This window comes from Gallinula chloropus, assembly GCF_964237585.1.
Source record: "Gallinula chloropus genome assembly, chromosome: 16".
NCBI lineage: Eukaryota > Metazoa > Chordata > Aves > Gruiformes > Rallidae > Gallinula > Gallinula chloropus.
The window spans coordinates 5,483,465-5,496,035 of NC_140101.1; the positions used below are offsets into that span (position 1 = coordinate 5,483,465).

At 40.5% G+C, this 12,571-nt stretch overlaps 1 protein-coding gene across 4 annotated transcripts; it reads right to left on the reverse strand.

The window, feature by feature from the left end:
* Positions 1-63: 63 nt before the first annotated feature.
* STX16 (syntaxin 16) lies at positions 64-11,808 on the reverse strand (the record flags this gene model as incomplete). Of its 4 annotated transcripts, none has more annotated exons than XM_084271369.1 (9): positions 64-2,050; positions 4,236-4,316; positions 4,864-5,007; positions 5,365-5,456; positions 6,332-6,494; positions 7,016-7,156; positions 7,499-7,606; positions 9,177-9,188; positions 11,728-11,808. In XM_084271369.1, 9 exons carry the CDS (start codon positions 11,806-11,808, stop codon positions 1,946-1,948), a joined length of 927 nt encoding a protein of 308 aa, XP_084127495.1. In that variant the 3' UTR covers positions 64-1,945. The 4 variants fall into 4 exon arrangements, with proteins under 4 accessions (XP_084127495.1, XP_084127493.1, XP_084127494.1 ...); XM_084271367.1 differs by having other exon boundaries at positions 11,674-11,808; XM_084271368.1 differs by lacking the exon at positions 9,177-9,188.
* Between the last annotated feature and the right edge of the window lie 763 nt (positions 11,809-12,571).

The window sequence follows — 12,571 nt, forward strand, 5'->3', positions numbered from 1 at the left end:
ACACATGAATATCACACAAGTGTGTTTCAGTTTATATTTAAAAATGAGTATTAACAAATTAGGTTGGAAGTGTTTTATTACTTCTTTCAAATTCATTAGCCATGATAAAATGTCAAAAGCACCAGTCAAGACAGAAATAAATAACACAATCTCATGTTAGAGAGAAAGTTGCAAATACAGTATATTAAATTATAGCAATATGCTGCTTCACACCAACTGATGTAGACAGCACACCAGGGAGACAGTAGTTTTACTCACGATCATCGAAAAGATCCATTACCAGAACAGGGGAGCTGCACACCCATCTACAAGCATCATTCTTTCTTTTACCAATTTACTTTAAGAATTTAATCAAGGGTTTGAACTGACAGTTTTGGAAGTTCAGCATCCCCTTTTTTGCCTAGAGGTAACAAGAATGGTACAAAGCTTTCCACAGTACACCACAGGAAAAGCCATGGCTTTCCCATCTCTGTAGTCCTTGCTTTCAGGTCTGTTCCTGGACCAAGTCAGTTTAAAGCCACATCTTGCATCCTCCTTAGTACATAGTAAAGATAAACCCAGGGCAGGCAACATATGACAGTAATGTCATAGTATCATAAAAACAGTATTCAGGGGCTGAGCAGAACATCTCTGCAAGTTTGTGGGGAGCATGGCATCAGTCAGAAAATGAAGGAATTAAGTTACAGTCCCTTTGGGGAAAAAAAAATCCATACAGAAAAGTCATATTAAAAATATTAAGGCAAGGCCTCTACAATTGCACTCCACTTCAGGCCTGAATTAAATCATGAGTATTGTATTACTTAGATGTTGCCCTAATTGCTCTTTTATGGCCTACAGCAAAGTTTTCCACTAAAAAAAAATAGTGGAAAACCCCTAAATTCTCTACCAAAAACCTAGTAACATGTCACTCACATGACATATCTCATGGTCAGTAAAAGACCATAAACACCTCCTCATCCACTCAGGCATTTGAAAGAAATAATCTTCTGTCAGGGAAATGTACATAACCTAATGGATACTGTAGTGAAGTCACTTATACAAAAAACATAACACACATGGACAATGCCCTGCAAAACAAACAGCTTATACAACTAAAGCCTGAAACATCTGAGACCCACACAGTAGGCCAGATGGAGTAGAATGCCAGAAGGAGAATCTCTAGTTTTTAGGTTTAATTTCACCACTGCTTTTATGTAATGTCTGTACTTTAAAGAAATCGTACATGAAAAAAAATATGTATGATCATCCTGGTGAGGGAAAACCTTCCCATGATTACTCAAGCTCAGAAAAATTTTTAATTAACTGTCTTAAATTATGCCAGTGATTAAATCTTGTTATTTACAAGATCAAGTACTACTCTGATTCTTAGTAATGGTGCAATGCCTCAATTAAGATCACAGGGGTTGGATTACATTCTGATTGCTAAGAGCTTTCTTTTTTTAGCTGTCCATCCAGCTCTTTGGAGGTTTTCAGTCTGGAAGAAAGGAGATGAAGTCAAACATTTTTGTGCCTCAACATATTTTACATCTAGTTCAATTTTTGCCTTGGTAACATGGTTTAAAATTTGAAGCCTGTAACAACTGTGACATAATACAGAAGACAACACATTTCTGTTCACAGTAACACACTAATTACTGTACTCACGGGTAAAAATTTTTGCAATTACTGTGGGTTTTGTAAGTATTGTGTGTCCAAACACCTCTACACAGAATGCCAAATTGTTTGTGTGGGAGCATCAAGTCTCCTGACCTTTTCCATATAATCCTTACAAACACCTCACAGATCACCAAACTTGTACTTTGAAGAATTCTACAGAAACATTGCACAGACTTTGCACCACGAGGGCTTATACATTCAAAGGCAGCTTTCTGGAGTGCAGGTCCATCCATTCACATTGGGGAAAAGAGTTCACATAAACTCCAAAAATAAGAAAATGAAGTGAAACCTAGTGTGACTTTACACCAATAAGAACAACAATAAGGACAATTACTATAACAAACAAAATTAAAATAACAAGCATCTTCCGATTCTTCTTTTGATATTGCTCTGCCTACAGGAACAGAAAAGAAAGAGTTAATATCCAGATTTCTGCAAAGCTGCAAAGTACAGGCTCTTGTTTAGTGTATGGATTCCAGAGTTGTTATTTGGTAGCTTGACATTTCATACAATGTATACTGCAAGCAGGTCCCACAATACAACTCTGGTCTGCACCACAGGCTTTGGGGAAGGTAAGCATACAGCAAAGTCATATTTATCCATGTGGAATGACCGACCCATTAGAAGGAGGAATGCCTCCTTGTGTTGGTGAAACAATCTCACAGTGACATCTTTTCAGCAGCCTTGAGAGGGCCATGTGGCTCCACAGGACACCTGAGCCACACAGAAGAGTGATGCTTCATTTGAAAGAACACTTAGCTCTGAAGACCGTGGAGACAAGGATCAGGCAACTGGGTATGGGAAAGTCTGAACAGGAAAAGTCACTAAGGTGTTTTAACTTGTTTTGCTGATATTAAAAGTTCCTGTGTTGTACTTGAAGGACATTCAAATTCACAACAAAACCTCATTTTTTAATCAATTAGGCAATTTTCTTGTACCTGATTCAGCTGTGCATTTTCATTTAAATTTCAATTAGAACTGAAAGCTTTCTTTTTGATTTGGTTCTCAGTTTTCTGCTTCATTCCTTCTTTCTTCTAACCATGTTTTCTCATCCCTTTCCTCTTTTTCCCAGGGGAATGAAGAGGAGGCAACATGGAAAAAACCCTCCAAAAGCCAAATAAATTCTGTTAATAGAAGCTAAACAAAACAAAACTTGCATTTAATTGTTTTTAAGTTAATAAACCTTCAAAATTTAAAGGGAAAAAGATATTAATCAGATTTGCTAAAAAGGAGTTTTTGACTTGAAACGATGTAACTTGCAACCACTGTGATTACTTACTTAATTAGGCTTTAAGTATCAAAGCCTGACAAAATATCATGACTGATTCCAATTCTCATGTGAAGCATGAGTTGGTAACTAGTGATTTGTATCACCAGACTTCTGCAGTTCCTGTGAAACTGCTGTCTCAGTAGTTTGTAATAATTATGCCAGTTAAAACAGAAAAGAAAAATGGCATTATGGATATTAAATCAGAATAAAGTTGCTAACAGTACTAGAAGCAGCAGGGTGTCTGCCTTTGTTATTGCTATTCAGACCTCTGTGTGTGTCTTCCATAGCAGGTGAAAAAATTCCTGAATATAGTGAAAAGATATATTGCATCAAAATTCAGACTCTAGTCAGCAATTCAAACAGGTGCTGACAATTCACTACCTACCACTAGACTAGAAACAGCACTGATTCCAACTGATTCACTTATTTCCTGTTCAGTTTGTGCAAATTGCTTGCAGTTGCTTAAACCTTGTTCACCAATGGTCAATGTGTTAGTTTAGTGATCCCCAATTTACTTTTATCTGTAACAAAAATAAACCTGTAACTTATTTTGTTTTCCCTCAAATGGCACATTTTTTGAGGTCTTTATAGAAGTCTTCATTAATATGAAGTTGAGTCTGTAGTAATAAGCTGTCCATGTTTCCAAAATATAATGTTTTACTTAGACTTTTACATAAATCTCTCATCCTACTTTGTTTCCAGCAATGAAAACACTGAACTGAGCTGACAAGTCAAAACTTAACTTAAAATCAAACCAAAACAAAATAGCCAGCAAAACAATCACAAAGCTCTGTGTTCTGCTGCCAATTCAAACTTCAGATGTTCATAGTAAAGCTTCACATTAAAAGCATAAGGCTGAAACTAACTTCTAACAAGTGTGAGATGGTAAGAAAAAACATTAAATATTATTCTTGCTGCTCAAACTATCGAGAGAATGTTTTCTAACTAGGATATATCAACTGACTGAATTCTACAGTGAGGTACCCAGTAACCGGCCGTATTTCACAAATGCTGGGCTCTCCAAACAGAGAAGGAATTGCAGATAGGTCCCACCAGGTCAGCAGTAGAAAGATCAGAGCACATTACTTGGATGTCCAGAAAGTTATTTAAGAAATTAAAACTAGGCATTGAGGACATGAACAGCAATGACACAGAAAGGTCCTACTACAGCACAGTTGGACATTTTATGCTGTACAGGGATCATTTCTAAAAGGGACTCTGCCCCATTGAAAAATGACCAACTTAATGGCTATTAAATGATAAAAGATTATTAGATATGGAAAGCAGCTTATGTATTCTGTCATCTTACCTTGTGTAGTTGTTTTAGACCCTCTTCAGTTTTCATACATGACTGTTCAACATTGTAGTCAATTCTATCTAGAACTGTTCCCTAAATAAAATGGAGAGAATGAGCACCAAATAATACTGAGCCTAATTAAAAACCTACATAAAGCAATTATTATTATAAGGAGCAGAGTAATTTAACAACACTCACAGCAAACAGCTAATGAACTATGTAAATTATGAACTTTTACAGAAGAACTAGTTGGGACTTCAGAGGATCTCCTTGCTCAGTGCCTAACTGGCACTTCTGTCACCACCTCATGTCACATCCCTTAATCATCTGACATCCAGTTCAGGTGCTTTTGGCCTGACACATTTAGCCTAAACTGAATCACTGGATGAAATAACAAATGGAACTTTGGCATTATATGGGATTTTTTAGTCTAACACCCATAACCAGTTGAATTTTATTTATTTACTTTTCATTAACTCCTCCTCTGGCAGATTTCAAGCAAAGGAAACCTCAGCCTGAAGAGGTAAACTTGGAAAAGCAAGAAGCACATGAAAACAGGATGTGAGAACAGGAAGAGTCTGGAAGCCTTAGCACTATGTGGAATCTCCTGTTTCTTACTAACACTGCCATGTCTATGTACCTGTTCTACTATCATTGCTCCCAGGTCCCTAAATATTTCATTGAGATCGGAGATCGACTGTACAATCTGGCGGATTTCTCGTTCCCGCTCTTCCACCATTAATGTGTTCTGCTCCACCAGTGCTAGCTGGTCATCTGTAAAACCCTGTTGAAACAAAAGATTTAGATGTTAAACTAACACTAATAGCATGAGAACTCTAGAAATATTTATAAATATCATAGGATTTTGTAACACAACACTCCTTTAGTTGCCTACTAGGGAAATTCCTAAGAAAAAACCTGACAGTATTTTAAAAGCTGTTTCAGGGCCACTAAGATGACTTGGACAGCTACTCATAGTTTTAGCAGAGAAAAATCTAATACTAAGAAAGGTAAATGCATCACAAATCTACAAAAATAGAATTTCCACGTGGGCTGGTGCTTATGGCCCCTATTTTGATATTTTGAGACTAAAATTAAAGGTCAATAATGTTTGATTTGAATTTGTCCAATAGCAGCTTACTCTGTCATAAAGTGTATCATCCTCCCCATCATCCATCAGTGGGACTGAAGTGTCAAAGAAGTGTTTGGATCTTTCTTCTCTATTCTTCATACCTATAAAAAGCCAAGTGTGTTTGAGCATAACATTTATAAATGCTAAAATCAGAGTAAAACTAAGGCCTGAAGCACCAGACAGAAAAGCACTAGAAAGAAAAACTGGCTACTAATTGACAAATAGTATGTATGTTTTAACTGTCCCACAGGCTTAGTATTTAACAAAGCATAGCAAATTGAACAAGCCTTGCAAGACTGATTAAATCAGTGATTTTAAGTCCTTATGATCCATGAAGTTAAAAAACAAAAAAATTAGGGAAGTTAAGAGCCTTAAAGTGCAATCACTCTAGGCTGTTTTCTAACAAATTCTCTTAGGAACACCCCTCTGCATTGTAATCCCTAAGTTCCACCTGTTGCATTTATAGCATGACAGAGAAATATTATATCAGTATTAGATTTGAAGATCTATTTTTTGTGGGTTTCAAGAATTGCACACACTTTTAGAGTTCTAAATAGAGGATATTCCACTTTCAAACTTCACGGATGCAGAATTTTATCATGGACTGCTAATCAAAAGCAGGTATCATGTCTGAAGACCTATGGCTGCTTCACCAGTGTAACAGGGGTAGCTTTGCAGACCACAACTTGAGAAGCAATGACATATTAAAAACATGGATGGGTGAAACACACTGGCCCCATCGATACATTTAACCATGAAGTTTCACCTTTAGCAATATGAAAGAGTAAACCAGTTTGAACATGGGCTGTGAAACACACTCCCAAATTCTAACCTCCATGCTAATACTCTCCCAGTGTTCCTGCATGCATCACTTAACCTTTCCGTGCTTCAGTTTTCCCAACCAAGAAAAGCAGCACACCTTAATTAGTGTTTTCCACAGAAGGTGCCCATGTATTACTGTATCTCTTATGCTTACGTTTGAGATAGTCAGACTGTGCATGCCTAAAGTTGGTGGATAGGTCCTGAAGGGACTGTGCTAAGGAAGACACTACATTCCTGAGAACACGTGCTTCTTGTTCTGTACAACTACGTGACCTGCTCTGCAAGACCTGGACTGCTCTCTGACATCTGTGAAATAACTGAGAAAACAATTCCATTAGTAAATACAGCCACACATACTGAAATCACATTGCAAAAGTTACAAACTGAAGTAATTTTTACATTTTTAAAATTAATTTCTTAGTGCCCAATAAAATGTTCAAAAAGGTATGGAAACACAGAGGAATGAAAAGCTTCATGCTAACAGTGTTGCAGAGAGACACCACTACTTCTGACCAAAGACATTTGCTTCATTATAACTGGAAGACTGGAAGCCTTAGAATATATATCTGCTTTTCTCCAAGATATCTGTAAATATGATTTCATGAAGTCTCTCAATCCTATTCCATAAAGAAAAGCAAATGCTTAGGTAAAGGGAGTTTAAGTGGCTCAAGAAGTTCACTGAGACAAAGAGTACAGTACCAAGCACAGAGCCCAGGGCTGCTGGCTCACTCTAGTACAGATTACAAAAGAAATGCTTTACTCAAAGGAAACCACTGCCTCATCATAATGCATTACAGCTATGTCAGACCACAGGTTTGGAATTGGAAGCAGTCTGTACCTGTGTGATCTCTTGGGTTGTTATTTCTATTGCCCGTTCTTCTTCACTGCTGTCATCCAGTGTTGGCCTGTTCAGATGTTTGTCATGAAGACTGGCTAATTCTTTCATCTTCTGTTTAACCCTGGTGATATCATACTGAATCTATACCAGAAAACCAAACAACGAAGAAAGGGAATGAGTAATGTTTCTGAGGAAAAGGTTCAGACAAATGCTAGACAAAAATCATTGCAAGACATCTGGAATATCTGGACCTACATTATGTGCCTTTATTTCACTTCCAACATATACTTCAGGAGACAAAGCCACAGCTCACCTGATACTTTCCTCTCAACAAGGGAGTCAGTCTGGAACACACATTTATTTTAATCTTTCTTCTAATCCTACTTCTGTCATAAAACTCACAGCATTAAGAATGTAACTGACAGCACTAATAAATACCTGCAGGAGAAGTTAAAACTCTGTTGGGTTTGTCACACCACTTACTTCATCTGCTCCATCAACCCATTTCGGAGGCAAACGTTTTGTTACTCCAATTGCTGCTTCGGGATCCAGACTTATTCCCGACACCAGTGCCATTCGATCATCAGCAAGCTGCAGGAGATAAGACAGCAGGTTAATGTTACTCAAGTTACATCTAAATCCTTCTGCATTAAGGAAAGAGGGCATGTTTGCCTTCCCATAAAAATTAACCTCAGAAATGTGTTTGCACATGATGTGGGCATGATCAGGCTTCATACCTCCTGGTTTGTCCCTACATGCCAATGACCTACATGCTCCCACTTCCTACAGGATCTGAAAGATGAAAGTTACTCTTAGAATAAATTCTTAGCAGATTCCCAAGGAGAAAATAGGGCATTGCTGTAAGAACTCTACTAATTCTCATGTTGGTACCTTTTGTATTAGGTGATTCACAGCCAAGGGATCCCTTATCAATGGTGTTGTGTGGTTTATGTTGGGCCAGGCAAGTCTGGGAGTCTCACGTGGTAAAATCTCCAGTATCCTGTGATTATCCTCAAACAATGTTGCATTTAGCCAGATACTGACCTGCCTGGCAGTGGAGAAGCACTCTTGCAAACTGACATGCAACTAAACTTGTTAAGTTACTAATTTAACAGAAGTTAAAAGGGTGCTAAACAAAAATAGCCAACCCACACTTCCCCTACATCACAATGATACATGTTTGCTGCTGCAGCTGTATGGTCTGAAACAAAGAAACTTGCAGGAGAACTGGTGGAGTAATTCTCCAGAAAATTCCAGAGAGTCCATAGATCCACAGAAGGGCTGGAGAGAGGAAAGTAGAATAAGCCCTTTATAATTAATAGTCGTGGTTTTAATAACTCAGGTGCAAAAACCCAGGTGTTTATATTACTGGAGACTGATGCACACTGATGTACAGCAGCAGAGTAATAGCTGCAGACAAGCATGATACTCTTCTTGGAGGCTATTTTTGGGAATAGAATCTAATGGTAGTGTTGAAATATTAAAAAGTTTTAGAAAAAATGCAACTAAAAGTATTTTTAGATCACAATATGCCTGTGAAATCTACTTGACAAACAAAATTCTGACAATACTTTTGGATGCAGGTTGAGTAACTTCAACCTCAAGAAAACATAAAATAAGACAACCATGAAGGAATAAGCACTGGCAACACCAGTGATAAGTACCTAAACCCAAACTTCAGTTTCCTCTCAGGGAAGTTTAATACAAACCCCTCACATCCTAGTTTCTCCCAGATTTCTAATTTCCCTTTATTGAGCCTGGAAAGCTTTGTGCTTCCCCACCCTCTCACCTTTTAAAAAACAATCCCTCTTCCTTCCTGGGCAATTCTTTCCTGAAATCCAGTTTTTTATCCCTGATCTTATTTCCAGACCCATTGAGTTTATACAATTTATGCACAGCATTAAAAGAGTTCATAGCTTAATTGTGTAATGTCACTGTGTCCCATATGTAGACATTAAGTCAGACTAGTTTATACAGGTATCTATTAGTAGTGTAACATCATATCACAAAATGCTTGTTTTCTCTGTGCAGCCTTGTCCTTCCACTGGACATGGAGGCACCTCATCCTATATAATTAAATTTTTAAATTAGCAGAATAAAGGAATAGCTCAAAGATGTAGGCTTGATGCACCATGGTAGAATAAAATGTGAAAAACAATACCTCATCCAGCTCCTGAAGTGATTTGTGGATCCCATCAGCCCCATCCAGTTAGAGACAGCAAAAGATAAAAGGGAAAAAAGACATAGGACAGATACAGGGTATGGTCAGTTGGGAAAATACTGATTTGTTGTTTAAAGCATGATGGTTTACCAAGAACAAAACAAACTGTCTTTTAAAACACAGCTATTCAATAAATACATCATGTTAGTGTACTTTTTAAGTCAGCATTTTGCTCGATGCACAAACTTCTATGAAAAATATTTCAGTTGCTTGGTAAACAGGAAAAAAGTAAAGAGATCAAATTAAGAGCTTGATTTGCTTTCCAGAGTAACTGCAGAGTGAAGTTTCTAGTTGCTAAAGTTTCAGGTAGAGAAACTGCAATAGAATATATGGAAATGTGACAGCAAGGGTAGTTTGACTGCAGTATTCAGCATCCACCAGTGAGTCTGAAGGTTTGATTCCAATTAGAAAATGCACATTGGAGCTTTGGTAAGACACTCTGTGACAAGCACCCCAGTTATCACAGATTAAAACAGACAGTAAAAGACAGAAAGCTAAAGCAAGCATAGTATACACTCACTTATGTGCACATTTCAATTACACTCTAGTTTCAGGTAACATTTATCCTACATACTAGCCTTTTGGATTTTTTTCAGATGTATCTGCAGTGTATCTGCACCTTCTCTATTTGTCAGCCCTTGTGCTGTAGAGGGTATATGTGAGCAATAGGATATTTCACTGAAAGATTAATAAAGCTGGCCTATCAGATCTAAAACAAGGACAAAATACCTGTGGTTTAGCAAAGCAGCAAGCTTCAACTAATGATCTCTTTTATCCTATACCAAGCTTTTGAAATAGGGCTATACTGCTAAGAGTGCTGCTTTGCTTATCTGAGCTTAAGGAGGGATTGAGTGTCTGCATGAGATTGCATCTTCCAGGGCAAAGAGCGACTTCTAAGAGAGCACACTCCACAGGAAAGGGTTTCTTCAGAAGCCCAGAGTGTGACCTAAGGTAAGCCAAAATCCTATGGACTACAGTTTGCAATGCTGCCCTGCTGACATGCAGCAGCCCTGCTGTGGGGATACCACCCAAAGTAAACTGATCACCTCCAGCTCTGGAAGTGAGGGGGCACCTTGCAGTAGCTCCCACTGCCATCTCTGCCCTTCTTGCTTGCAGTAAGGAACTAGGGAACTCTCAACTGTCCACCAGAACTAAGACTGGCTTTGACTAACTTCATCTACTCTGCATAAGCAACAACTTCCAACCCCTGTCAGCTCTGATTGCATTTGAATAAGCACCCTAGAAAACAGCTTCAATTAATGTTAACAAAGACTTTAAATAAACACTTTATGGCACTGTTCAGTAAAAGCATAGTCTCAGTCTGCAGCCTGTGAGTTTGAATTATCATTAACTTTTCTATGTGATATTTTACAAAATCCAATGATCTCAAAGAAATGACATTGATATTGACACCCCACCCCCCACGTTAACAAGAACTAAATGCAGTGCCAAATTAAACAGGAGTAACACACATTATCATTGACATTTCCTGTTCTGCAAATGCAATTTAAAACACAGCTTGTTAGACACAGGCATAAGAGTTAACAATGAACAGAGACCACTCAACAGCAACTCATATAAAGTAGGAAAATACATATTTACATATAAAATGTGTAAAATAAAGCTTGCAGCATGAAGTACTGCTTTTCCTAAAGAAAATGCGTTAATGCAAAGCAATTTCAAACAGAGACTGACAGCAGGTATTTACTGGGGCCTGTAAATGACGAGCTTGAACAGAAAGCATAAAGACATGGGCTGAGCTGAGCTGCCACACAGCCCGTTGGGGTCTAACATAAAACTCAGAAAGAGCCACAGACTGCCACTGAACAAATGGCTTCCTGAAGTTTCTGTAAGGACGACTCGTACTAGAATCTACTGACTCCCCTCTCTCATGGATGACTGAGTATTATTTGGATTTGAGGGGAAAAAAAGAGGGAAGCAATGGACATCAGAACAAATAATGGAAAAATTCAAGCAACAGGAATAGTCTACACTAGGTATTTAACAGTGCCCACACTTAGGTGAATAGAAGAGTTCTGCACTATGAAACAATCTGGGTATTTTTGTCTGGGGGAAGCATAAAAACCCCCAGGGACAGAGAACTTCACGCCAATGCTAACGTGAAGTTATCAAACAGTAACTGGGTTTATTATTCACAAGGTGAATACAGGCAGGATCAGCACAGAGACAGGTCTCTTCTATTCACTGTACGTGAAGCAGCAAGAAAAAAGGGATCAACAAGGTGTCGAGGGAGGGGCAGAGAGGGTAGAACAGAGGATGGAGGGGATTTGAGGAAGGGGGCTCGGAGAAGGGGAGCCGGGGAGAGCCGGGGCGGCTCGGGGAAGGCTGGGGGGCCGGGCAGAGGCGCGGGGCACAGCACGGCTGCCGGGCAGCCCTAGGCGAGCGAGGTACAGTAGGATGAAGGGAGGAGACTCACCGCAGCAGCCATGCTACGTGAACTCAGAGGGCTGGAGGAGCCGAAACTACTCACTTGCTCGGCCAGCAGCTGCCGGCTCTGCACCGCGTTGTTCCGCAACAACAAGAACGCGTCCGTTAGACGCCGGGTGGCCATGGCCTACCGCCCCGGGGCCCCCCGGCCCGGGGCCGCTCGGCGCCTCGCTGCAGGGCCCTCGGCCCTAGCTCAGCCCGGGGCCCGCGGGCAGAGTGGGCGGCCGCCCGCCGGCCGCTCACAGGGCCCGGGCGGAGGCCACCAACGCCGGGCCCCCCCGGCCGCCGGCCCCCTCCATCCCCCCCGGATCCGACCGCGGCCCCAGCGACAGCCCGGCTCACTTCCGCGTTGTGCATCGCTCAGCGCCTTCCGCCCCGCCCGCCACCCCGCTCCGGCAGCGCCCGCCAGCCGCGGCACCAACGTTCCGGCCCTCCCAGGGCCGGGGGGGGGCTGCAAACCCCGACATTTAAGCCGAATGGCCGTGAGTTCCACCGCCCCAAGGCTGCTAGAGCCCAGTCTGCCGCCTCTCCTGCCTCGAGAGAGGGTATGGGGAACGTCTGTGCCATATATTGGCTGCCCGTAATGGGAGCCAGGTGTGTGCCCATGGGCAGTGGCAGCCTCCCTGCAGCCCACCTGTCCCAGCCTTCCCGGGCTGGCAGGGAAGCTCGGCTTTGTACAAGAAGCCCTGACATTCCCATGGCTTCTTCAGCTAACCAGCCCCTTCCCACTGCTGCGAAACATCCTCAAAAGACACAAGTTTGGTTCAAAGCAGAATACTGCAGTAGGACCATTTTGGTTTGATGGATTCTCTTTTATTGTTTTTTCTCCTGGATCTCCCCACCTTCCCCCCCAATTTGCTTTCAGTCAATATTCTGTTTTCTGAAAA